The sequence below is a fragment of the Oncorhynchus masou genome, chromosome 32, assembly GCF_036934945.1.
Source record: "Oncorhynchus masou masou isolate Uvic2021 chromosome 32, UVic_Omas_1.1, whole genome shotgun sequence".
In the NCBI taxonomy this organism is placed as follows: domain Eukaryota; kingdom Metazoa; phylum Chordata; class Actinopteri; order Salmoniformes; family Salmonidae; genus Oncorhynchus; species Oncorhynchus masou.
This window is the reverse complement of record NC_088243.1, coordinates 37,648,939-37,676,889: the sequence shown is the minus strand read 5'-3', so window position 1 is coordinate 37,676,889 and position 27,951 is coordinate 37,648,939. Positions and strand designations below refer to the sequence as shown.

The window sequence follows — 27,951 nt, the reverse complement described above, 5'->3', positions numbered from 1 at the left end:
TGTGCTTTTAACATTCAACTAACGGATCCAACTAATTGACCACTAGAAAGAGCTTTTGAGAGTTCAAACAGCTTTTCCACACAAAATAGAGCTGTACTTCACATGACAATGTTTTCAAATATGGCTTATACAATTGTGTTAAGAGCTATTTACAAATCAACCTAACCATTTGACTGTTGTTGTTGTGATTGTTGACCCAGCACAGTATGTGTGTTTAAACTTTCCTCGCCTGAAGCTGTCAATTTCCTTCCTCAGTCAGCCGCCATGTGAGAGGAAGAAGAAATAGGGGGGAAGAGAGGGAGAGAGAGAGGGGGAAAGAGAGGGAGAGAGAGAGAGGGAGAGAGAGAGGGGGAAGAGAGGGAGAGAGAGGGGGGATAGAGGGAGAGAGGGGGAAGAGAGGGAGAGAGAGAGGGGGAAGAGAGGGAGAGAGAGGGGGAAGAGAGAGAGAGAGAGAGAGGGGGAAGAGAGGGAGAGAGAGGGGGAAGAGAGAGAGAGAGAGAGGGGGGAAGAGAGGGAGAGAGAGAGGGGGGAAGAGAGGGAGAGAGAGAGGGGGAGGAGAGGGAGAGAGAGAGGGGGGAAGAGAGAGAGAGCGTTGCAGCCTAATCTCTTCCAGGAACTCTGGGTCAAGAATGCATTCACACTGTTGTCATGGAGATGGGGGAGTCGCCTGGGATGGGTTTTGTGGGCCAATCAGAGAGCTGCTGAGGCGCGCATAATGAGTGAACTCTCAACCTGCCCCTGTGTGGGGTATTTACGAGCCATGAGACATTCCTGAGTGGTGGGAGATTCCATTGTTTACTACTATACTGCCATTGTTGATGAAAGGGTCGGCACAGGCTGTTCCGATCCTGGGAGTCCTCAATAAATATCCCACTGTCGCAATGTGACTGACACACGTACGCACACACTCCGAACGCACACACACAAATACACCCCACTAATCCTGTGATATAATGCCATTGGGGAGATTCACCTTTAAGAGAATGTCTCATAAAGTAGCCATTACCTACATGAGTCCCTATCACCTTGACCTGTTCGTTATCTCTCCCACTAAATACAGTGTCAGCTGTGATGTGTGTGTTCTTCCAAAAGAACAGGCAGTGTCCTGAAACCGATAACACAGGCTGGGACTGATAAAGCCGATGTTCAGTGACCTCCATATATAGTCCATATAGTAGATCCATATGGTATTGATTTCTTTGCGTGGCTGTAGGATATTACATTGGGGTCAATAGTGGGTTTCCTTGTTGTTAACATGACATAACAGGATGTGCTGTCTAGGCAATGACCTTAAATTAATATCCAAGCCCGGACCATCTACCCTGCAACCATGTAGGGAGATTTAAACCCACATAGAAAGAACAGGTGTCTTTGTAACAGAGGTGGTTGGGTGAACCAAGCTCACGTCATGAGTCACCTTGCCGGAAACCTGAGCACTCAGAAGCCTGATTCACACTATAGGGGTCAAACTGAGCCAATCTGATCTGAACTGGACTGGTTACGCATCCTTCATGGTTGCTGGAACCATTCGGGACAGGCCATTGCGAAAATATAATATAAACCGTGTGAATCAGGTCTCGGATGGGCTTTAGCCCCCTAGTTTATGCCTAGATTTTAGCTCAGCGGGCTTCCGCAGTCTTGTGGCACACAGACGACCCAGGTTCAAACCCATTCCGTCACACTTTCAGTACCACCAGTACAATATAAGAATACTATTTAATATGCATTAGGGTAGAATCATTGAGGGAAATTACATGATCATGTTGACCTTTTAGGGAAATGCAGAAGGGAGCTAGATGTGATCTGCAGCCACAATTACTGTACTACCACAATGACTACCCATAACCACTATCCTGCTGTTCCGTTCCTGATTTATTTAATTTATTAAAAACCTTTCATAATTATGAAACCATTAGTAAAAAAATATCAAATCCAGCTCCATTGCCTCTACTGTACATGGTCAGAGAAGTACAACTCCACGCCATAAACAATGTGTTCATCACAGCTCATGGAATGCAGCATTTTACTGTCTCTGTACGTGATGTGGGATCTTAATTTGATCACTCTTAGAAATGCAAACTTGTAGTGTATTCAAGGTTTTAAAAGTATTCCAAAGTTTGTAATTTTCACTTTCAAATGTCAGACTTGATTTCCCCTAAACAAAAAAAGTATCAACCCCTACAAATAGAAGAAGAAGCCTGTTGTAGTAAACTGCCTCAAAGATCCTACCTCTGTACAGCCTTTCAGGTTAAACTCAAGATTGTGAGTGCTACAGCTGTACAGTACACATGACCATCTTATTACACTTTGCAGAGAGTTTCTGAAGAGTGTACACTGTTAATGTCCACCAGTGTGTGTGTGTGTGTGTGTGTGTGGGTGGGAGGGGGGGCAGTCTGTCCAAGGAAGCCTTTTGAGTGCACAGCGCAATCTGAGACGTTCCCACAGCCCCCCCTAAATCAAATGAAATTGTATTTGTCACATCCTTCGTAAACAACAGGTGCGGGCTAACGGTGAAATGCTTACTTACGGGCCCCTTCCCAACAATACAGAGAGAAAGAAAATAGAGAAATAGTGGAAAAGTAATAACCCGTTATTATAAAAGTTATAATAAATACACAATGAGTAAAGATAACTTGGCTATATACATGGGGTACTAGTACTGAGTCCATGTGCAGGGGTATGAGGTCATTGAGGTAGATATGTACATATAACTAGGAATAAAGGGACAGAGAAGAAACAATGGCAGCAGAGTGTGCGATGAGTCAAAACAGTTAGTGCCAAAAGGGTCAATGCAGATAGTTAAATAGTTAACCAAATACTATAGCTACCCTGACTAATTCTTTAGGAGTCTTATGGCTTGGGGTTAGAAGCTGTTCAGGATCGGTCCTGTTGGTTCCAGATTTGGTGCATCAGCACTGCTTGCCGTGCGATAGCAGAGAAAACAGCCTTTGACTTGGGTGGCTGGATCTTTGGCACTTTTTTTTAGAGCCTTCCTCTGACAAAGGAATACTCTCCCTCATTCCTCTCTCTCCCTCTCCCCCCTCGCCCACTCTATCCCTCCCCTATTCCCTCTCTCCCTCAATGGAAAATGAATACAGTCATCATTCACCGTTCGATTTCTAAAACACAAGCAAAAGCTGCTGCAAATGCATCCAACGAGTTTGCAGCGGTACACATTGGACGCAGTCATTGCGTGCTAGGAATATCCATCCCTCTCTCCCTCCACAGCAGAACTAACGAGCACTGTTCCATCCATGTGTGGACATGACATTTAGCTTATTAAGATTGGATAACTCTCCACCAAAAGTACAGGAACAAGCTTCTACCACCCTACATTTTCAGTATCTTTCTCTCTCTTTCTTCTCTCTCTCTCTCTCTCTCTCTCTCTCTCTTTCATCTCTATCTCCCCCTCTCTCTCGGACAGGCCGACAGACATGCCACCCTACCCAGAACCAGTTGGGACTGGTGTCGTTGCAGAATTCTTCCAGATGTTCCTCTGGGGTCATGGTTCCATGGCACGGCTCGATCCCCACTCAGGCGTAGGATCCTCAACTTGTGTGTGTGTGTTAGAAACCTGGTGATCCAACCGACATGTGTGTGTGTGTTAGACACTTGGTGATCCAACCGACATGTGTGTGTGTGTGTGTTAGACACTTGGTGATCCGACGGATGTGTGTATTCAGGTGTAAGAAACCCGGTAGTCCGATGTATGGGTTCAGACGTTAAAACCAAGTAGTGATCTTTGCGATTCTCTGTAAGACTGTTATACTGTGTGTGCTCACCGGTCGAACTGTCTATATAGTGTTTCTGTGGATGTTTAATTTTACCGAGCGTGTTCTGAGAACCACGTTCCAAGACGAAACCTGAGAGGACAGACCAGATCCCATCCCAGCTCCTTTAGATGGTGTTGCTGACACCAGGACAACACACGCGTGCGCACAAGTACACACACACACACACACACACTACCTGTATTCATGTGTACATGAGCATATGCACATTGAATACACAAACACATGCATTAATAGCATACACACTGTCATGACATAAATGCATGCACACTTTGATGGTACAAACACAAACTAACACGCACGTATGCAGGCACGCACACACACGCACACACACCATAAGTAAAACATCTCTATGGGCAGTAACTCCTGGAACAGGTTTGCTACCCAACTCTTAGCTCCCTAAGTGATGTCATCACAGCCATTTTGGGACAGGGACCTGGTGTCCACTAAGTTCTAACCGCTGCCCCCCCCCCATCACCCCTACCCCAAGGGCTGCAAGACGAGTAGGTCAGCTCAACATGCTCTTACAACCCAGGGTACATGGCTCAGTTGAACGTCCCTGTCTGTCCCCTTGCATCTCTGGGTTGGACCCCTAAGCTGTGGACCCCTCATCATATACAATCTATTCTCTGTGAATTTGGTATGCCCCCCCCCCTGTTCAGAGAAGTGTGTCGTTGAATTTGTTAGGTTTATGTCCCATCCCATCCTACATCACAGCCAGCTATGACCAGATTGGCTGTGACTTTAGTGAATTCTATACATCTGAGAAACTTTCTTTCTTAGAGAGTGCTGAAACTAGGCTCGGGGTACATGGGTGGATGATTGAGTGTCGAGTTGATGTAGTTTTAGTTGATGTAGCCCAGGCACAGACTCCTGGCTTTTACCATGGCAGGAATCCCAGCATTATTGTTAACACAGTACTCCTCTGTCAATAAAACACATAATGATGAACCTGGGCCTTAGGTGTGCTGGCAGGGATTCTACCACTAGACCAGTTCTGACACCACCACTCACAGATAAACCCTAGTCAAAAGATCCTATAGGATTCCAATACATTTTTTCCCCATTGGAACCATAAAGGATTTTTTTGGACGAGTGTCAAATATATTATTTAAGGAGATGTGAGTTTTTGATTACAGGACAGATGTAAATATAGATAGTGAGGAAAGAGACAGTTGGCCAAGGAGGCATATGTGGTCTAGAGTCAGGAGCTTCGACCGTCTACACCAGACATCGGCACACTGATAAGTGTTTCGTTAAGATATCTGTATAGAAATTATACAAGGCTGGTTCCAAAATCTGATAGGATTTTCCTATTGGATTCTAACTGGATCCAAGGATTTCAATAGATTTTTTTTCTCCTATAGGATTTCTATTAATTTTGTCAACGGGAATTGTATAGATATTTACATGACCTTTTAAAGGATTTATCCTCAAATCTTGGCTATGCACTATAGTTAACCTGGCTGCTTAAAATATTGAGCACCCACCTGCCAAATCTCTTCGACAATTACCTACAAAGGTGGACAGTAGACACAACAACTGATATTAAACGCCCCCCCTTACCACTTGAGATGGTGACCCTATAGTGGGGAACCACTGGCAATGTCACCTCTACCCAGCAGCTGTCTCGTGCTGCCCCACATCCCCTCCAAAGTCCAGGAGACACAATGTGAGTAAACATTTGGATCTTGGTGCATTAAAGTTACTATGGAAACAACAATAGCTGTGAAACCGACTATGATTGTCCACATTTGCGTCAAAGAGGTGTGCAGCATAGAACGTGATGTAATCGTAATGTGTCATTTTTGTGCCAAGAGATGACTGGTAGTAACATCCAGGAGGTAGATACAGATGTAGGATTTGAGGGAGGGCGGGTAGGACAGCAGGGGAGAGGGGTACAACCCTAGGAGTGAAGGATTTTTTACTTATTTAATTAGGCAAGTCAGTTTAGAACAAATTCTTAGAATGATAGATTTTTACATTCAAAGGGGAAAACCCCACAACATCTTGTGTTATTGTAACATTGTATATAGTACTGTATCATATTGTAATGTCTAATTCAAAGACAAGATGTTGCAGGACAAAGAATCTAATCAAATAACTCAAGTGAGTTCTTTGTTGAAGAAGGTGTACTGTACTGGTGGTCATACTGCAAATGAACTGGCAGCCATGCGTCCCTCCCATATTGTGGTGAATAAATCAGAAAGGACGATAGAACTGTTGTTGAATTTGTACTGGAACAAATGACAGCAAACTATAACTACAATTAAGAAAAAAATGTTATCATAGGATTCTGATTGGTGTGACAAATTTCAATTGGACTAGATGTACTGTTCACAACTTGAGCCTAGTGGCAATAGCGTCCGCTGACTGTCAGTCATGTAAACGTATAGTGTGTACGGCCCTCTGCTGACCATAGATAGGGTTCAGTCTCATGTGCTGCAAACAATGTGAAGAAAGGGAATAAAGAGGGAGACACCACCCCCTAGAGGTGAGAAACTAGAGTTGCTGTGAGAGATTTGTGAAGCGAGTCAACGTTTACAGTAGGGTTGCGTAGGCTTTTGCGCCCCGTTGTCGTGAATGAGCCTAGTCAATATGACCTGAGGACTCCTCCAGTCCCCAGACAGAACTCTATGTAACAGTGAAACAAGAAAGATCAAGAAGAAGCTGAAGAACAGGAAGAGAGGCCACAACCACAAGCAACTAGAGAGCATCAAAACCCAGTCAAGTGCAGGGAGGAAGTGACAGGTGAAGGTAGACTGTATGCAGATGTTCCTCTGCTGGGGGGCAGAGGTTAATCTAATGTGTTGACATACCCGTCAAACTCGAGCCCTGGGAAGGAGCTGGTGGAGTTGCCTGGTGGCACATGGGTCGTGAGGCAGATGACACCACAGATGGTTGTGTGTAGATATCCCGGGTGAACGAGACGATCTGTTATGTAACTTTGCGTCGATGTCACGTGTTGTGTGGCTGTAGTCAAAGGAGGCATAGGCCTGGGTAAAAAGTGTATAAAAACCAATGTAAAAGGTGGGGAAAGGGAGATTCTGGGGAACAACGGAGCTGATTGATGTCGTATTAGAACACTTTGATGCAAGGTAAGAAGTGAATTTAGTTGATACTGTTAGAAGCTACTGCATTAAAATAGCTAAATAAAAAAAGAATAAAATCCATCAGGTGTGAAGCTGTGGAACCAAAATAGAAGTGTTACTGGTTTTCATTAACTAGTTAATGTATTGGTTGAATAAATAGTCAAGAATTAGAGTAACATAACAACTAGGCTTAGGTAGCCTGCAGCCAGACCATATTGTGGGCTTGAGCAGGAAACTAAAGGGGGGCTTGAGTGTAACTGTGTAAAAAGCACACTAAAGGAGCACTGGGTGTCTATAGTTTGTCCTCTACCCAGACGAAGTGCAGCTAGTTCTAGCTGAAACCCTACACCCGGGACTTAGCTAGTGTGACTCACCCATGTGGGTGCTGTCCAGTCAATTAGATATGGAGGACCAGCCGCTAGCAGGGTTGTCTGAGATTATTCCGCAGTGTATAATAGTTTAACCCCGTGACGGAACGTATCCACACAGTAAGAGCCGCACCACGTAACCAAGTAGTACAGAGTGGACTATAAATAATCACTGAATCGCTCGTTGGTGTTGTACACAAAAATAGCCCCCGCTGACGCATAGTATACCGAGTCACAAACTCCCCGTGAAGTGTAATCAGGAGGAAGGAGTGAGCTGACCTCCGTGGCTTGCAGGGATAGACCCAGTGGGGTGACCGTGTGCATAAAGTGAAACTCAAGGCTCCACTGCTAGCTCAGCTCAGGGTAGGAGGACAGGAAGGTCCCCCTTCACCTAGAGAGAGGTTCATACCAATACACGGTGGGTGTTGACCCGACCTGTGAGGCCAAGAGAAGATCCGCACTAACTAATCCAGGTCCAGACTGAAGCCTGCGATTAGTTGATTATTAGAAACAGGGGTGTTGGTGCCGGGCTGGCTCCCCAAGGCATGAGGCGCAGAGGCCTCGTTTAAAGCCCCATTCAACTGTAACTACTCCACAAGAAGTTGATCATAGTAAAACAGATATATCATTCAGAATGTACACACACCTGAACTGGTGTGTAACCAATAGAAGGCAGCAGAGATGGAGATTGTTTTCAAAATACGTACATTTACACATTCAGCACATAAAATATGGATTCAAGTTTCTCAACATAGTGATCATCAGAAGGCTGCAAACAGTGAGCGCCAGAAAACACAACCACAAACACGTAACGCTTTCGTAACGAACATTGTTATGAAGACAAAGAAGACATGACATAGGTACTTTTTACATGACACAAAAAGCAGTCCAAATATTTGCAAAATAGTTTGTCACAAAAGCCCAGGCAAAAAAACAAACGTCTACAAAAATAATATTTGTACAAAATACACTCCTCAAAAATATCATAAACTACAATATAAACGGCGGCAGACACTGCGGAATGATTACTTTTTAGCACATCACAACAGAGAGGTGGAGGGTTAATAGGAGTATGGTAGTAAATTGTCATTGATACTAAATTAATACTACAGTGAACAGAGCCATACCAACCCCAGACTGATACAGTTGAAGTCAGAAGTTTACATACACCTTAGCCAACTACATTTAAACTCAGTTTTTCACAATTCCTGACATTTCATCCTAGTAAAAATTCCCTGACTCAGGTCAGTTAGGATCACCACTTTATTTTAAGAATGTGAAATGTCAGAATTATAGGAGAGAATGATTTATTTCAGCTTTAATTTCTTTCATCACATTCCGTGGGTCAGAAGTTTACATGCACCCAATTAGTATTTGGTAGCATTGCCTTTAAATTGTTTAACTTGAGTCAAACGTTTCGGGTAGCCTTCCACAAGCTTCCCACAATACGTTTGGTGAATTTTGGCCCATTCCTCCTGACAGAGCTGGTGTAACGAAGTCAGGTTTGTAGGCCTCCTTGCTCCCACACGCTTTTTCAGCTCTGCCCACAAATTGTCTACAGGATTGAGGTCAGGGCTTTGATGGCCACTCCAATACCTTGACTTTGTTGTCCTTAAGCCATTTTGCCACAACTTTGGAAGTATGCTTGGGGTAATTGTCCATTTGGAAGACCCATTGATGACCAAGCTTTAACTTCCCAACTGATGTCTTGAGATGTTGCTTCAATATATCCACATAATTGTCCTGCCTCATGATGCCATGTATTCTGTGAAGTGCACCAGTCCCTCCTGCAGCAAAGCACCCCCACAACATGATGCTGCCACCCCCGTGCTTCACGGTTGGGATGGTGTTCTTCTGCTTGCAAGCCTACCCCTTTTCCCTCCAAACATAACAATGGTCATTATGGCCAAACAGTTCTATTTCTGTTTCATCAGACCAGAGGACATTTCTCCAAAAAGTACGATGTTTGTCCCCATGTGCAGTTGCAAACCATTGGCTGGCTTTTTTATGGCGGTTTTGGAGCAGTGGCTTCTTCCTTGCTGAGCGGCCTTTCAGGTTACGTCGATGTAGGACTTGTTTTACTGTGGATATAGATACTTTTGTTTTCTCCAGCATCTTCACAAGGTTCTTTGCTGTTGTTCTAGGATTGATTTGCACTTTTTGAACCAAAGTACGTACATCTCTATGAGACAGAACACGTCTCCTTCCCGAGCGGTAATGATGGCTACGTGGTCCCATGGTGTTTATACTTGTGTACTATTGTTTGTACAAATGAATGTGGTACCTTCAGGCGTTTGTAAATTCCTCCCAAGGATGAACCAGACTTGTGGAGGTCTACAAATTGTTTTTCTGAGGTCTTGGCTGATTTATTTGTTCATTTTCCCATGATGTCAAGCAAAGAGGCACTGAGTTTGAAGGTAGGCCTTGAAATACATCCACAGGTACACCTCCAATTGACTTAAAAAAAGCCTATCAGAAGCTTCTAAAGCCATGACATCATTGTATGGAATTTTCCAAGCTGTTTAAAGGCACAGTCGACTTAGTGTATGTAAACTTCTGGAATTGGAATAATTTGTCTGTAAACAATTGTTGGAAAAATTACTTGTGTCATGCACAATGTAGATGTCCTCACCAACTTGCCAAAACTATAGTTTGTTAATTAACATGAAATTTGTGGAGTGGTTGAAAAACAATTTTTAATGATTCCAACTTAAGTGTATGTAAACTTCTGACTTCAGCTGTAGCTATATTCACTACCAACTACTGTCTATGGGTTATTGGCTTGATCCACCAGAAGAATACAGACAGTTTTTGGCTTTCTGTTTTGACCCCACTGCAGGGCTCACGGTGAGGGGTACGGCAGTTCATATGTGTTTCCCTGTAAGGAAGAAGAGGGGGCGGTCCTCTTTAGCATTGGCTGTCTGGAACTCGTCACTCAGCCGGAACCTCCACTCGTCCTCGAGCTCCAGCCTCACCACCGTCTGTCTCAGAGAGCTGCGGTCAGCACATATCACACACAGAATCGCCCCTGGACGAGGGAAGAGAGAATACCTATGAGGATGTGATGGCTTTTGTGTGTGTGTGTGTGTGTATATGTGTCACACCCTGATCTGTTTCACCTGTCTTTGTGCTAGTCTCCACCCCCCACCAGGTGTCTCCCACTTCCCCTCATTATCCCCTGTGTATTTATACCTGTGTTCTTTGTTTGTCTATTGACAGTTTGTTTTGTTCGTCAAGTCTACCAGCATTTTTCCCCTTGCTCGTGTCTTTTCTAAAGTTCCTGTTTTCTAGTCTTCCCGGTTTTGACCATTCTGCCTGCCCTGATCCTGAGCCTGCCTGCTGTTCTGTACCTTTTGGACTACTGGATTACTGACCTCTGCCTGCCCTTGACCTCCCGTTTTGCCTGCCCCATTCTAGTAATAAACTTTTGTTACTTCGACACTGTCTGCATCTGGGTCTTTCCTAAAATGTGATAGTACGAACAGGCCATGACCGACCCAGCAGACTCAGATTAGCTTCACAATGCTGTCTCCCTGCAAGGAGCCACCATTGGACGACACAAGGAGTTACTGCAATGTCTTATGGAGGGACTCCATACCCTGGCAGAACGCCATGACCAGACGTTCAAGACTTTACTGGAGCAATTCCGCAGATTCCCCACTGGGCAGCGGGTCACACCCGTAATCTCCCAGCCTACCCCAGTGTCCCGAGAAACCTGCTTACCTCCTCTGGAGCCTTATGCTGCAGATTCTGGAATCTGCCAGGCTTTCCTCCCCTAGTGCTCCCTCATTATCGAGCTGCAGCCTTCTTCGTTCCACTCAGACCGCTCGAGGATAGGGCTACATCATAACGCTGATGTCTGGGAGGGCACTAGCCTGGGCTACGGCGGTGTGGGAACAACGCGATGGCTTTTTGCATGTTGGCGGCTGAGAGTGCCTGGATCCGGAAGCATTGTTCGACATTTTCCTTCACGGACTATCGGAGGTGGTCAAAGATGAGCTTGCAGCCCGGGAGCTACCCATGGACCTTGATTCCCTTATAGCCTTGACCATCCGGGTCGATGGGCGGATTTGAGAATGTAGGAGAGAGGGGAAATCTGTGCCCCGTCGCCTTTGATTCCCACCTCGCCTCCAAAGAACCCCGGAGATCCCCGAAGTCTACATGTCTGAGTGAACCCGACGTCACACGAGTTCTCTCGGGAATCACAGAGGGCTGCCGACTCGCCTCCTTCGGAATCCAGGCACCTGGGCAGGGCTAGATTAACACTTACGCCGACTCCACACCCAGAGCTGTCTATATTGTGGAACTACGGGACATTTCGTAGCTACCTGCCCATTAAAAAAAAACAGGCTCATCAAGGGGCGAGTACTCTGGTGGGCCTTATAGAGAACTTTTCCTCTCCCATGACTCGCACCACTTTCCATGCCATCCTGCTGTGGGGTAACAAGTATACATCTCTCTGGGTACTCCGACTATGGGAACAATAAGTTTTTTTGGATGCTACTCTTGTGTCCGAGCTGGGCATCCCCACTCAGCCCCTCTCCATTCCCATTGATGTTAGAGCACTGGACGGGCGCTCTATAGGCCGGGTCACTCACAAAACCACTCCCATGATATTGTGAGAGGGGCTACAGCGAGGCAATCCAATTTATGCTGATTAAGTCTCCTCAGGTTCCCGTGGTATTGGGATTCTCTTGGCTCCAGCGACACAATCCAATCATAGACTTGACTGCTGGAGCCAGTTCGGAAGTCAGCGTAGTCTGCCCCAGGACGTCTTCCTGGGGGCTCGGAAGTTGCCCCGCACCTCGCCTCCTTTCTCGCAGAGTACCAGGACCTCCGGGAGGTGTTCAGTAAGGCCCGGGTCACTTCCCTTCTGCCGCAACAACCCTATGACTGCAGGATTGACCTTCTTCCAGACACCACTCCACCCCACGGACAACTGTACTCTCTGTCGGGTCCAGAGACCAAGGCCATGGAGACCTACATTGAGAACTTCCTAAAGGCAGGGTTCATCCATCCTTCTGCCTCCCCCGCCGGCGCAGGGTTCTTCTTTGTGGAGAAAAAGGGAAAAACCCTGCGCCCGCGCATTGACTACCGGGGCCTCAACGGAATCACGGTGAAGAACCGCTACCCACTACCACTCATCTCCTCGGCCTTCCAGCCCCTCCAGGGGGCCAACGTGTTCTCCAATCTGGACCTACGGAATGCCTACAATCTGGTGCGGATACGGGAAGGAGACAAGTGGAAGACCGCCTTCAACGCGGTCACTACGAGTATCTGGTCATGCCATTTGGCCTTACCAACACCCCAGCTGTATTCCAAGCTCTGGTTAATGATGTTCTCCGCAACATGTTGAACCGGTTAGTCTTCGTCTACCTCAACGACGTCCTCATCTTCTCCCGCTCCGCCCAAGAACACATGCTCCACGTCCTACAGGTTCTCCAACACCTCCTGGAGAAGTAGCTTTTTGTGAAAGCGGAGATGTGCGAATTCCATCACTCCACCATCCCCTTCCTGGGTTACATCATCGCTGCAGGTAGTGTACAGATGGATCCCGGGAAGGTGAGAGCGGTGGTGGATTGGCCCCAGCCTACGTCCAGGGTGCAGCTACAATGTTTCCTGGGATTCTGCAACTTCTATCTCCACTTTATCCGGGGTTACAACACCCTGGCTTCCCCTCCTGTCAGCACTCACCTCTCCCAAGGTTCCTTTCACGTGGTCCCCAGCTGCTGACTGGGCGTTCCGGGATCTCAAACACTATTTCACCACAGCTCCCATCTTGGTTCATCCTGACCCGTCTCGCCAGTTTGTGGTGGAGGCTGGTGCTTTGGATGTCGGAATGGGGGCTGTCCTGTCCCAGCGTTCTGCTCTGGACCTCAAATTACATCCCTGCTCCTCCTTCTCCCATCGCATCAACGCCATGGAGAGGAACTATGATTTGGTGAATCGTGAGCTTCTCGCGTTGAAGATGGCGATGGAGGAGTGGAGGCACTGGCTGGAGGGGGCGGAACATCCGTTCATTGTGTGGACCGACCACAAGAACCTGGAATATCTCTACACCTCCAAGCGTCTCAATTCCAGGCAAGCTAGGTGGGCCTTGCTCTTCCCCCGGTTCAACTTCTCCCTCTCCTACCGACCAGGATCCAAGAACATCAAGCCGGATGCGCTGTCACACTGCTATAGCCCCATGGCTACACCTCCGAGGATCGTCTCGGACAGAAGGTATGGCTGTCCACCCGGTATCTGCCCCTCCAGGTGGAGTCCCACAATCCCCCCCCCCCGGTTTATAGGCCCTTTCCCCATCTCCAAGGTCATTATCCCCTTTGCTGTTCATCTTCTGTTGCCCCGTATCCTCATATATATATATATATTCAAACCCATGTCTCACAGCCCTTTGTCTCCTGTTCCACCACACTGGATTACTGACCTCTGCCTGCCCTGACCCTGAGACTGCCTGCCGTTCCTTTTGGACTCTGATCTGGATTACTGACCTCTGCCTGCCCTTGACCTCCCGTTTTGCCTGCCCCCGGTTCTAGTAATAAACTTGTGTTACTTCGACACTGTCTGCATCTGGGTCTTTCCAGAAACGTGATAACATGTGGTGTGTGCCTGCATGGGTCTTTGTGCGTGTACCTTTGAGGAAGTGAAACTTCTTAAGAAAGCCTGGTGTGACGAAGGAATCACAGAAGCAGAGCAACAGGCCGCTGAACAGCAGCTCTGCAGTACTGATGTTGATGGAGTGAGGTCTGGAACTCACAAAACACACCGTCACCTAGAGGGAGGGGGAAAAAGACTCACTGTTGAGTGATCTGACATCGAAACAATCACATATGTATTTGTGTGTGTGTGTACCTCAGGCCCCAGGTTGAGGTAGCAGTCTACAGACAGAATGGGGTGTGTGTAGTTGCGTGCGCTGAGGGGGAACAGCCGTTGGCTGGTGTGTTGCAGGTATTTCTCTAGCAGTAGCTGTGCAGGCGTGGCCAGGAATGGATGCTTGCTGTCCGGGGCGCAGATATACTGTGACGGCTGGATGGAGGTGGGGACGTCGGTTATCTAAAACCACACATTACATCAACATTGCAATGGTCAACGCATGAACATTAGACAAAATTAGCGACTGGATTCAATACATATTGCTGAAGTTCCGCCTTACGGCGCGATAGACATTTCAATGTAATGTTCCAGAATTGGCGGAGACTGGATTCACGGTACACGCCATCGGCTCAATCAGAAAGGACTTAAAAATGTCAATCCCGCTATAATGCGGAACTTCAGCAATACGGATTGAATCGAGCCCCAGAACTGAGATATTACATTAGAGATATGAATCGATCTCATCGGAACACTACATTTGATCTTAAGTCGAGTGACACGATGATGAAGGTGGTGATGTGTGTGTGGTTTTGTGTATGTCTGCGTATTTTATTGTATTTGTGCGTGTGGTTTTGTGTGTGTGTGAGTGTGTGTTAGCCTGTACCTTGGTCTTGATGATGAAGGTACGGTATCCTCCGATAGCGATCTGTTTCTTCATCACACTGAAGTTGTTGAAACGACAGATGAGCAGACCAGCACTGTGGGCTCGCAGGGTGAAGTCCACATCATCACACATGAACCTGAGGTGGAGCAGAGGAAGAGAGTGGAGCATGAGAAAAGGTAGATAAAAAGAAGAAAGAGGAAGAGTGATGGCTCAGTGAAGTTTTTTTCACCAGAGATGTGATGTTTCACATAGAAACCACTTCAACCTAGCAGCCTCTTACCATAACAATTACTCATGTAAAGTAAAGTGGCTGTCCTCTCTCATCTACCCTTTAGCATGGCACTTAATCTGGATAAGAGCGTCTACTAAAATGTGATAATATTTGACTCTATTCTACTGTCTCGCCTGTTCTCGTTGTATTGGACGTCCTGGGTCAGGTCCACATTGAGAAGCAGGAAGTCGTGGAGGTGTCCTCTGGAAAACGGTTCCTCGTGACGAGCTCCTCCCCCCTTCCCCTGACTCGGGGAGCGACTGCCCCACTTCCTGATCCCACAGAGGCCGTACTGGGTGAGGTCGGGACACGCCTCCATGTGCTGCAGCACCTGCTTCAGAGACACGTTCCTCTCTACAGGCCCTGAGGCACTGGAGGGGAGAGAGATGATTACAGAGCTCCGTGAGGACAATACTTTCAAAACATCAATATATAAAAAAAAAAATGTGTTGTTCCTTGTATGTGTGAGTGAGTGTGTGTTTGCCTGTGTGAGTCCAGGTCCACGGCGTTCCACATGACGCAGGAGTCATCAGAGACTATGATGAAGGGCCAGACGTCGGCCGGCGGCCCCCCTCCCTCCAGCCTGTGCCTGCGCTCCAGCCCCAGGTTGTGATAAGACAGCTCCTTGATCAGGAAGTGGGCAGCACCTTGGGGGAGGGGCCAGAGGTCAGAGAGGGAGACATCAGGAAACACTTGTTATTTTTCTGTGTTAGTGCGTCTCATGTTGTTAGATAGTCTTGTCTGTTGTGTGTATTCTCTCCTCCACTCACTCACTCACTCACTCACTCACTCACTCACTCACTCACTCACTCACTCACTCACTCACTCACTCACTCACTCACTCACTCACTCACTCACTCACGGGGTAGAGGGTGAGAGATAGACAAAGTGAGAGAGAGTGAGAGGTAGTGAGTGAATGGGAAAGAGATTGGCGGTAGTTAGGGTACCGATGCCGGCTCCATTGAAGACAGTGGGCAGCACCAGCATGATGTGGTTGGGCCAGTACTTCTTATAGACAGCCATCTCGTACTCCTTGACGACCAGGATGTGGAGGTGGGCCGCCCCGTCCATGGCGTGGTACAGGTTAAACAGGCCGTGCTCATGACGACCCGTTGTCGGGGTGAAGATGGGGCTCTTGATGCAGTCTGGGTTCTGATGGGGGGGGGGGGGGGGAACATGCAGCGGTATATAAAAGTCTGAGTGGGTTCTGCAAAGATTGGTTGATCTTAGGGCTTCTACACTTTGCAGGTCCATATATAGAGGAGGTTTCAGATGGTGAAGGCATAGAGAAACAAAGAATGGTTGGCAGATGAGGCAAATAGGAACCTGGGTGGTGGAATTCGCCAGGTCATTCTGCAGGGGTTCATGTAAATGTTAGAGTATGGCTGTGGTCTGACTCTCTACTCTCCTCCTTGACTTGTGCACTTGCTCATCCCCCCTAGCAGATTGAAAGGCACCGGATTGCTGTAAGTACGTTTGTACCACATTTCTTACACCCATAAATGGGAGTGAACAAGTGCGCCCTTGAGGAAGAAGGGTAGAGAATGGGTACTATGGTTAGTAGTAGCGGTAAAGGGCCTTAGTTAGGTTACCCAATCGGAGGTGAGGGGCAGTCTCATGCTCTCCAGCTGGCCTCCTGGTTGGCTGAAGCTGAAGTGGTGTTGCTTAGACTTGGGGATGATGAAGTAGAGCTGGATCTCCTCCCCCAGCAGCAGGTGGGAGAAGGTGAAGCCATGCAGCAGCGACTCATACATCTACCAGGTAAAGTATATGGTCGAACACATTATCTAGCTACAGGTCTAGAATACATTATTACACATAGAGTAGACCAACTGAGCAATGAGAATGAGACCAACTGAGCAGCTAAGAATAAATAGTGTGTGTGTGTTCTCAGCTCACCTGGTATCCGGGGTTGAAGCCCGTGTACTGGTGACACTGCTCACAGTGGTGGTAGGTGTTGTAGGCTGCGTATTTGGACAGTTTGATCCTGGCCGTACGCCTCCGCAGATACACGTCCTCCTTACGTCTGGGGTTTCCTGTGGGACAGAGCAGGGGCTGGGGGTTAGTTAACATGGCAAACGCCAGTCTAGAACCATGGAACATCTCTGATAACCACAGTCACGCACATACAGCTACACTCTTAGAATAAAATGCACGTATCTAGAACCCAGAATGGTTCTAGAACATCTATCTAGAACATAAAAGGGTTCTCCTATGCGGACAGTAGAATAAGCCTTTTTTTCCTCCTAAGAGTGTACAGAGCTCAGCCAAGCTGGAAATAGTGGAGAAAGAGAGCAGGACGTCCAAGACAAAGACGTCATCTAGTAAACCTCACAATCATAATGGTAACCGAGAGAGATGCCCCACTCCCCTATCCTACCGTCAGTGTTGGGGTAGTAGTCAGGGCAATAGACAGTGCTGATGTCTTCATATTTGGGGTTGTGGACAGTGTAGTCGAAGGGCATGCTCCTCAGTGTGTCTATTATCGGCCAGGGAGCACAGGCTGGGTGGTACTGGACACCCTCCAGCTGGTCACCTATACCCCCCACACACACACACACACACACACACACACACACACACACACACACACACACACACACACACGCACGTGTTTATATTCATAATACAGTCACAACAGCTCATGGGTCCTTAATAAACATCCCTAAATGCACGGAAACCTATAGGATTAATTCATAATGCATTACACATGTTGTGTATACAACACACAGACGTCTATACCAGCATATATCTCCTTAAAATAACCTCTTCGTGGAAGCTATGTACTGTCCTGTAATTCATTCAAAGTGTTCTACACACACGTGATGCATATTATTAAGACTGGTGCAGAGTGGAGGGCCGTGGTAGTTATGGAGCTGAGGCCAGTGTTGTCAAGGTAACTCACTGGTGTTGATCTCTTCCTCGTCATAGATGTCCACCTCCATCAGTCTGATCAACATACGAGACAGGATGCCCAGAAACTGGAGGTACGCCCCTGTCTTCCCCACCTGAACAGGTTCCAGTAGTTAGAATAGTGTGTGAGTCTGTCACCAGTGTGTGTGTGAATGTGTGTGTGTGTACCTGTGGGGGCCCGCTGAGCAGCAGTCTGCGGGGATGGAAGTTGTCCGTGCGTCCCTCTGCGGGGCGGTTGCTGCTGTCCATGTGGCAAGGCCTTGGGATGGTCCACTGGCGGTAATACAGAGACTGTTCTGTACACGTCATCATCTTACTCAGCAGAGGTCTGACACAGAGGAACGCAAAGGAAACATTCATATACAGCATCATCTTACTCACCAGTGTGTGTGGAGCCGGCTCAGACTACGGACAGGTGAGGTGTGTGTGTTTGTCCCTACCTGAAGGAGCTGGCCCAGACTAGACAGGTGAGGTGTGTGTGTGTTTGTCCCTCCCTGTAGGAGCTGGCTCAGACTAGACAGGTGAGGTGTGTGTGTGTTTGTCCCTACCTCAAGGAGCTGGCCCAGACTAGACAGGTGAGATGTGTGTGTGTTTGTCCCTACCTGTAGGAGCTGGCCCAGACTAGACAGGTGAGATGTGTGTGTGTTTGTCCCTACCTGAAGGAGCTGGCTCAGACTACGGACAGGTGAGGTGTGTGTGTTTGTCCCTACCTGAAGGAGCTGGCCCAGACTAGACAGGTGAGATGTGTGTGTGTTTGTCCCTACCTGTAGGAGCTGGCCCAGACTACAGACAGGTGAGATGTGTGTGTTTGTCCCTACCTCAAGGAGCCGGCCCAGAATAGACAGGTGAGATGTGTGTGTGTTTGTCCCTACCTGTAGGAGCTGGCCCAGACTACAGACAGGGGAGGTGTGTGTGTGTGTGTGTGTGTCCCTACCTGAAGGAGCTGGCCCAGACTACAGACAGGGGAGGTGTGTGTTTGTCCCTACCTGAAGGAGCTGGCCCAGTCTACAGACAGGTGAGGTGTGTGTGTGTTTATCCCTACCTGAAGGAGCTGGCCCAGTCTACAGACAGGTGCGGCAGGAAGGAGGTGCAGCGAGGCAGTCCGCCCTCGTCGCACGCCGTGATGATGTCATAGAGCGCCCGGGGCAGCAGCACAGAGGGGGGGCGACTCACCCCCTGCGCCCAGGAGCAGCTCTGAAGGGGGGAGGGGGGAAGGGTGGAGGAGGAGTCAGAGGAGGTTGACTTGGAGGGCCAGCGCTGGGTGTCGGAGGGGTTAGGTGGGTTTGGGTTTGGACAGGTGGAGGAGTGATGGGGGTCAGGGGGGGTGGTGTGGAGATGGAGAGTGGCCGCAGCACTGCTGTCGGGGAAGGGTTGGAGGGGCTGGGGGGCTGAGTGAGGGTGGGGGGGAGGGAAATGACCCAAACCAGGGAGCTCCGACTTCAGAGCTAGAGGGAAGACAGGAGTGGAAGAAGTGAGTAAGGGATGTATGCAGAGATGAGTTTACTGTTATAAACCGTCAAATGTGTTGTTTAAGGTTATAAACACCCATATTGAAAGTATAGTGTCTTATTGAATAGCTAGAATTGTGTTGTATTTCATTGAATTTGGCCAGTGGATTGCGCTCCATCGCTCACCGTTCTCTCGCTCCTCCTCCTCGTTGTCGGTACTGCGGAGTTTGTCCCGGTCGCTCTCTGATAGGTCGCTACCGGGGACATGGCTGAGGGGTTGTGACCCCTGGGACTCCACCCTCATCAGGTAGGCAGCCAATCCCAGCTCCTCCTCCAATGACGTGCGCTGCAGGTAGGAGGAGCTTATCACACGCAGGTCACAGTACTTCAGTGATCTGGTTGGAGGAGAGAGAAAATACATCAACCAACCAATCAACCAACCAATCAGTATAAATATACAGGTACTATGTGTGTGTACCTGGGTAGTGATTCCCCCAGGGGGTCTGCCCCAGAGAGGATGAGGATACAGGGGAGGGCCTCTAGCTCCAGGTAGGTACGGGGAACCCAGTCTGTCTCCTGGATCTTCAGCCATGCCTGGACACAACTCAGAGCACTTAGAAAATATGTATATGAAACCAATCCATTAAATTTAAGATGGGTAAACCCACACACACACACACACACACTTTAACCAAGTGCTCGAACAATACATCTAATAATATAGGAAATTCTGCCCATTCACATTGACTGACATTCCCACCAACCAGTCCCATCCGCTTCCTGTTGCAGAGGCAGGACTTCTGTCACACCCACTCACTCTTTAAATGGACTCACCTGAAGGCAATCAGTGGCGACCTAATGGACTGGAAGCATGACTAGGGAAATGTGTAGTGTTGGAATGTTTGATATGTAATGTATAGCTCTTCAACCTTGGTGTTACCCTCCCACTTATATTATTCACGGTAGCCCATACCAACACCAGCAATCCACCCGAATACAGTCTTTTCAGCCTACCAGTTTTTACATGGTCCTTCAAGCCCGATCAGGCTATCGTGGTGGCAATGGAGAACAGATCACCAGCCGACTGAGCGCTCCCCTTCCGGGAGAAAATTAAGGCAATAAAGCGGAAAATCGAGTGTATGGACAACAAGAGATCTCTAGCCTACCAACAATCATATAACCTGCATCTCCCTCGTCCCCACTTATGTCAGTCCCTCTCCAAGTCCTTTATCAAAAAGTTCCCCGTCCCAAATTCTACCTCACTTATTCCCAGGATCCGGTATTGTACCTTCTGCAGTCCCAGATCCTAAGTCATTCCCATTTTGTCAGGTCTGCACCAGTCCGAGTCGAAGCGACTAGCCTGGCCCCCCAAGAACACCCTGGCTTCCATTGTGCCCACGAGTCCATTCCAGTTTCCATTAAACCGCATCAGTGTTCTGCCCCGTCCCCCCCCACCAGAGCGACTTCCTGTGGTATTCCATATGCGACCAGTTACCCAAGCTATTCCACCACCTGCTGATGGGTGGCTCCGGGAGCATCTTCCCTCCCCTACAGCCCAGCCCCCCACCCACTTACACTAGCACACTTAATGGACATCAGTTCCTGTAATTAAAATATGCAGCATATTTAAGGTGGCAGTAGAAAATTCTGCCACTCATATTGACTTAGTTTCCCACCAACCAATCCCATCCACTTCCTGTTCCAGAGGCAGATCTTCTGCCACACCCACTCAACCTTTAAACGGTTGTCACTAGTTATCACAGCCACAAAGTTCAAATTGGCTATATACTGTAAAGATCCATGAAAACAAATGTTTGATTTTTGGTTTTAATTTCAGGTTATGGTTAGGCATACGGTTAGCAGTGTGGTCAGATGGAAATGTACATATTCATCATCTCAAGCACCAACCCAACATCATAGCCGTCCGTGCAGCATTGCTCCCTATTCAACCTCACAGAGCTTGAGAGGTTTTGCAGAGAAGAATGGGAGAAACTCCTCAAATACAGGTGTGCCAAACTTGTAGTGTCATACACAAGAAGACTCGATACTGTAATCGCTGCCAAAGTTGCTTCAACAAAGTCCTTAGTAAAGGGTCTTAATATTTATGTAAATGTGATGTTAAATGTATTTATTTTGTATACGTTTGAAAATTATATATTTTTTTAACTGTTTTTGCTCTGGCATTTTGGGGTATTGTGTCTAGATTGATGAGGGGGAAAAAAGAACAATTTAATGCAATTTAGAATTAGGCTGTAACGTAACAAAATGTGGAAAAAGTAATGTGGTCTGAATACTTCCTGGAAGGCACTGTATGCGAAAATGGCACATTTCTGTTATGTAGAAAAAAAGACAGTGTAGTGTTTCCAACGACATCATCAACCAATTAGTAGGCAATGCCAACTCACAATTGGTCGAAATCACACGACGCACACCAATGATGTCATTGGAAACACTTATTTTCCATTTATTTCCCTATATTTTTTACCACAAAACATAGAAACATGCCATTATCACATATGTTGATGTTGGGGTGGTGCTGGAGATGATGAATATGAAGTTGAACAATTGTGAAGTTTCCCTTTAAGATTAGGGTTCAAATCAGATTTCAAGAAGATCAAATAATAGAAATAGGTGGGGTTTAGACATAATTAGACTTTGTGGCTGTGGTACCTAGTGACGATCCCTTTAAAATGGACTCACCTGAAGGCAATCAGTGGCTACCTAATGGACCGGAAGAATGACGAGGGAAATGTGTAGAGTTATTCAAATGTTTGATATGTAATGTATAGCTCTTCTACCTTGGTGTTTACCTGGATGTTTTATTGAACAGAAAAAACATCTTACCATCCCACCTACAGTACCAGTCAAACGTTCATTCAAGGGTTTTTCTTTATTTTTTTTTTTACATTTTTCTACTTTGTAGAATAATAGTGAAGATATCAAAACTATGAAAACACATATGGAATCATGTAGTAACTGAAAAAAAGTGTTAAACAAATCAAAATATATGTTATATTTGAGATTCTTCAAAGTAGCCACCCTTTGCCTTGATGACAGAAAAACCCTGGAATGAGTAGGTGTGTCCAAACTTTGGACTGGTACTGTATATTCCCTTAACCATTTGACCGGGTTAGCCCTTTTAATCTGTACTCCTCCCCCTGTGTTCTTAACAGCACACCATCATGGTAGCCCATACCAACACCAGCAATCCAACATCATTTTCATTCATTTTCAACAGTTTTTACTAATAATGTTATAATATTTGTAACCTTCCCCATATTGAGATTGTTTTACAATCATGTCAAGTAACTGTCATCTTGCTAACCAGGATCTGTATGTATCAAGTGTCTCAGATTAGAGACCTGATCCGGGATCAGGTCTCTGTCCGTGTAATCTTATTCATTGTGATCTAAAAGCCAACGGCAAAACTGATCTTAAATCAGAACTCTTCATCCAGTTGTCCAGTGGTTTATCCCCTACCTTGATGCGCTCAGTGAAGCTCTGTCCTACGCTGAGGGCTTGGCTGGGGTTTCCCAGGATGATCTCAAAGCGCTCCCCCAGCCCCAGTCTCTGTCTGACCCACGCCAGCCGCTGGTGAGCCCACCCTGCCAGAGCCAATGAGGGGATCCGTAGCAGCACCATGTGACCGTGGTGGGTGGGGCATCGCTGGGCGGAGCTGAGCAGACTCTGGACTATCTCCAGCGTCTCGACGGAGGTGTGTTTATGTATGCTCCGCCCCCCTGAGCCAGGCCGACCTGACACGGCCATCAGAGCCACACAGTAGTGCTGGACCAGAACCTGGGTCCGGATCACAGCACTGTGTAGCTTGGGGAACCTGGGACAGGGGATTGATACATTTTGTTATTTGCTACATTCTTGTGTTATTTCGATAAATCAATTGTGATTCTCTCAGTGATGTAGTCGAGTCACTAAACCTTGAGTCCGAGTTGAGTCCCAAGTACCTTGTGCTCGAGACCAAGTCTGAGTCACCAATGGGGCGGCAAGTAGCCTAGTGTTTAGTGCATTGGGCCAGTAACCAAAAGGTTGCTGGATCAAATCCCGAGCTGAGAAGGTAAAAATCTGTTGTTCTGCTCCTGAACAAGGCAGTTAACCCACTGTTCCCCAGTAGGCTGTCATTGTAAATACTAATTTCTTCTTAACTGATTTGCCTAGTTAAATAAATGGTTGAGTCCCTAGGGCTGAAGTCTGAGTCCCAGTGCTTGATTCCTGGTCCTGTTGAAGTTGGATTCACAGGATCCACACAAACTCAAAATAAAGTAATTTACCCAGTTAGATATAGTGTAGTCAGTGGCAAGAGGATTTATTTAGTCAATAAATTGTTTGCTATCCCTTTTCCTTTTTTTCTGTGCCACCAAATGTTTGCATTCGGGTATAAGCCACTACTGGTGAAGTTACCAGGGTGTTAGCTAGCTAGGTAAAATGGCTGAACAAATGTTGGCCTAAACAAATGGTTAGCGGTACAGTCCGCAAGAGGCCTCCTTTTTAGAACGGCCTGCGATACCGTTTATGCATGTAAAATGTGGCCCGCCAATGTACGCTAGAAAGGCAAATAATGTAGCATCGGTCACATGGGTCCTAATGTTTTGAATGGTGAGAAAAGGGCCGTACGGTGTGTAGAATAGAGGGAGACTTGTCAGAACCTGGCTACGGGACGCAGTGGGGAAAGTGGAAGGGAGCGAGAAGACACAGCCGACTGTCTATACTCAAGGGGGCGACGGACCAAAAAAAAGCGAGACCGTTCTTTTACTATTCAATTCAATGCTATCGTTTCTTGTGTTTCTTAACCTTTTACCGCAGTGGGCTAAATCAGGGTCACATAGTGTTTCTCGGTAGTCTTACACAAATCTACGTTGAAACAAAAGTATAGACCTCAACACACACGGTTATGGCCTTAGAAAAAGAAGACAGCATGTCAGATATAGACTTAATGTATACCATTTTGATTTTGCATCCCAATACTACACTTCATATACATCACAAAAGACTGAAATATAATACAACTGTTTGACATAGAAACACAACATTTTCGTCCCCAAAAAATTAAATATTAATAACATTCCACCCATGAGGCCAAAGAGGACGTTTTGGTCATTGGCTGCATGGTAGCTAACTAGAAGGCTGGTGACTGGTTAGCAACAGGGAAGCAAGAGAGTCGCGTGAGCAATGTGCAATGGTCGGAGGCGGTGTCTGAGCGGAGCCTGCCTGTCTGCCCTCACTCATCGCTTGCTCCCCCACAGCTCACCAGCTGATGTAGGCTGTGTGCCGGTCGGATGTGGCTTGTCCCTCCCACTGCGGAACAAAACAAGACCCTCGCTGCGCTGCGCATCTAGTGCTGATAATATTCTGCTTATCATAGCCTATCCAGTCCAAGTGCAAATACAAGTCACGAGAAGGCGAGGCCAAGTCTGAGTCACAAATCAGGAAAATTGAGACTCGAGTACTACAACACTGGCGTCTCCATTTACTGTATATTTGCATATACAGTTAATTGTGTTAATTTTCTGTACCTGTGTGATTGTGTATGTATGATGAGTGTGTGTATGTACAGCATGTATGATGAGTGTGTGTGTGTGTGTGTGTGTACAGTATGCATGATGAGTGTGTGTGTACAGTATGCATGATGAGTGTGTGTATGTGTGTACAGTATGTATGATGAGTGTGTGTGTGTGTGTACAGTATGTATGATGAGTGTGTGTGTACAGTATGCATGATGAGTGTGTGTGTACAGTATGCATGATGAGTGTGTGTGTACAGTATGCATGATGAGTGTGTGTGTGTGTGTACAGAATGCATGATGAGTGTGTGTGTACAGTATGCATGATGAGTGTGTGTGTTACCTCTCCTCCAGGACAGAGGCCATGCTTTCGAAGGAGCTGTCGTAGCGGAGGAGAGGCAGACCGCTGCCTGAACGAGTCGAGTCCAGCAGCTCCGACACACCAAAGTACCGCGTCTTCTCATGGTACAGATCCATGTCCTGACACATATACACACACACACACACACACACAGCTTGAGACAACAGTGTGTGTCTGTTTGTGACTATGTGTGTGTTTGTGTCAGTGTGGGTCTGTGTGTGTGTGTGTGAATATCTTACGTTATTGAAAGCAGAGGGCCAGTGTATCTCGTTGTAAGGACTGATACGTGTGTGTTGTGTCTGCAGGGCAAAGGGGAACGAGGTGACGTGGAGAGTCAGGATGTTGGTGGCATCTCTGATCTGAAGGGAGTTGAGCAGGCTGTCCACCAACCCACTGCCGGAGTCACCAACGCTGGCACCATACGGCCCACTGGGAGACAGGGAGTATATATATACTGTACGTTATGGTCACGTTACAAACACGCAGACACACTCACGCAGACACACTCACGCAGACACACGCGAGCAAAAAAAAAGAACACAAAGCGCACACACACCTGCTGATGTCCCAGTGTGCGTGGTCGTGGACCACGATGTAGAGTGTGTTAGAGTTCCTGTGTGCTTCCTGTATGAGGTCATCAATGCGCGCCCTCGCCTCCTGGTCCATCTTGACCACGTAGTGCTCAGCTTCTCTCTGAGACAGACACTCCTGCTCCAACCCCAGCTGCTGGAGGACACCTACACGCACAGACAGGGATTAAGCACACACAAAAGCTCGGACGCACATGTGCACATACACACACATGACACCAGTTTGTTCCAGTTGAAGATTTGAGTAACGCGAGTGAACACATTTCTCAACGATTCTACAATACACCAGAAAGGGGCTCTATACAACATCGACGAGGAGGAGGACGAGACCGGAAGACAACTTCATCGACATCGGCGAGGAGGAGGACGAGACCGGAAGACAACTTCCTGGAAGACACCTCAGAGGGATTGAGGCGAAGGAGGGAAGGAGGAGAAAGGGGAGGGGCAGAGGAGGAAGAGGAGAGTCTGTTGAACTGTGAGATGAAAGTGGAGGAGAACGAAGAGGAGAAAGAGGAGAGTCTGTTGAACTGTGAGATGAAAGTGGAGGAGAACGAGGAAGAGAGGGAGAAGAGGAATGTGTTGATATCTGGAACAGAAGTGAAAGAAAAGAGAAGGAAGAATAGGAGGAAGAGAGGAGGGATCTTACCCGAGTTCCAGAGATGCAGTACGGTCTGTTGGAAGGTGACCTCAGATGGAGGGACACAGATGAGGAAGTGGACCCTGTCGAAGGAGCCCAGGTCCAGGTTCTGAGTGCTGGAGTCGGCGATGGCGCACACGTGGGACAGCAGCTTCCTGGCTACCGCCAACTGGATGGGCCGCACCTCCCGCCACTCCACGCGGTACTCTACACACACACACGGAAACACACATATTAGACACAATGTATACACACACACACATGGGACAGCAGCTTCCTGGCTACCGACAACTGGATGGGCCGCACCTCCCGCCACTCCACGCGGTACTCTACACACACACACGGTAACACATACACGTGAGACGCAAATGTACATACACACACGGAAACACATACACGTGAGATGCAAATGTACATACACACACATGGAAGCACACATTTTAGACACCACACAAATGTATAAACACAATGCACACACACACAGATTTTGGACAGACTACACATATGTACAATGTCATAAACTCAACACACGTACGCACAAAACGTATTACAAACACATCTCGCCACTTCACATGAAATTCTACAGCATGTAGCTTTTCAAACTACGCACATTTCATGATGTTCTCTCCACACAGATTGCATATATCTCACCTGAGCAGGAGTCCTTGTGGCTCTCATCTCTGTCTTTGGGGCTGTCTGTGTGTCTGTCTGTGGCTGGCTCTTTGGGGCTGCATGTAGCTCTGTCCGTCTGTCTGTCTCTTGGGCTGCTGTCTCCTGTGGACTCCTGACTGCTGGACAGGGGGGGCGGATGGCTCCTGCTCTCCCTAGCAGCACCTCCCAGCAACACATCTACATCACCATCTGGCACACACATACAATATGGTGAGATAAATACAGTTGAAGTGGGAGGTTTACATACACCTTAGCCAAATACATTTAAACTCAGTTTCACAATTCCTGACATTTAATCCTAGTAAAAAGTCCCTGACTTAGGTCAGTTAGGATCACCACTTTATTTTAAGAATATGAAATGTCAGAATAATCATAGAGAGAATGATTTATGTCCGTTTTTATTTCATTCCAGTGGGTCAGAGGGTTTATCACATTCCCAGTGGGTCAGAAGTTTACATACACTCAATTAGTATTTGGTAGCATTGCCTTTAAATTGTTTAATTTGGGTCAAACATTTTTGGGTAGCCTTCCACAAGCTTTCCACAATAAGTTCGGTGAATTTTGGCCCATTCCTCCTGACAGAGCTGGTGTAACTGAGTCAGGTTTGTAGGCCTCCTTGCTCGCACACACTTTTTCAGTTCTGCCCACAAATTTTGATAGGATTGAGGCCAGGGCTTTGTGATGTCCACTCCAATACCTCGACTTTGTTGTCCTTAAGCCATTTTGCCACAACTTTGGAAGTATGCTTGGGGTCATTGTCCATTTGGAAGACCCATTTGCGACCAAGCTTTAGCTTCCCGACTGATGTCTTGCTTC

General features: G+C 47.2%; 1 protein-coding gene across 1 annotated transcript in view; it reads right to left on the bottom strand.

Annotated features, from left to right (window-relative positions):
- Positions 1–7,939: 7,939 nt before the first annotated feature.
- greb1 (growth regulating estrogen receptor binding 1) overlaps positions 7,940–27,951 on the bottom strand; it is a 45,733-nt gene continuing 25,721 nt past the window's right edge. The window contains exons 13-33 of the mRNA XM_064954061.1: positions 27,115–27,324; positions 26,473–26,670; positions 25,793–25,973; positions 25,476–25,665; positions 25,219–25,355; positions 22,841–23,195; positions 19,839–19,954; positions 19,547–19,755; positions 18,955–19,357; positions 18,081–18,240; positions 17,905–18,007; positions 17,380–17,535; positions 16,899–17,035; positions 16,592–16,753; positions 15,947–16,151; positions 15,484–15,646; positions 15,134–15,370; positions 14,729–14,864; positions 14,104–14,304; positions 13,885–14,023; positions 7,940–10,279 (exon numbers count right to left, since the gene is read on the bottom strand). Coding sequence (XP_064810133.1) covers positions 10,116–10,279; positions 13,885–14,023; positions 14,104–14,304; positions 14,729–14,864; positions 15,134–15,370; positions 15,484–15,646; positions 15,947–16,151; positions 16,592–16,753; positions 16,899–17,035; positions 17,380–17,535; positions 17,905–18,007; positions 18,081–18,240; positions 18,955–19,357; positions 19,547–19,755; positions 19,839–19,954; positions 22,841–23,195; positions 25,219–25,355; positions 25,476–25,665; positions 25,793–25,973; positions 26,473–26,670; positions 27,115–27,324 — 3,962 coding nt within the window. The 3' untranslated portion in view covers positions 7,940–10,115. The remainder of the gene's footprint in view (positions 10,280–13,884; positions 14,024–14,103; positions 14,305–14,728; positions 14,865–15,133; positions 15,371–15,483; positions 15,647–15,946; positions 16,152–16,591; positions 16,754–16,898; positions 17,036–17,379; positions 17,536–17,904; positions 18,008–18,080; positions 18,241–18,954; positions 19,358–19,546; positions 19,756–19,838; positions 19,955–22,840; positions 23,196–25,218; positions 25,356–25,475; positions 25,666–25,792; positions 25,974–26,472; positions 26,671–27,114; positions 27,325–27,951) is intronic.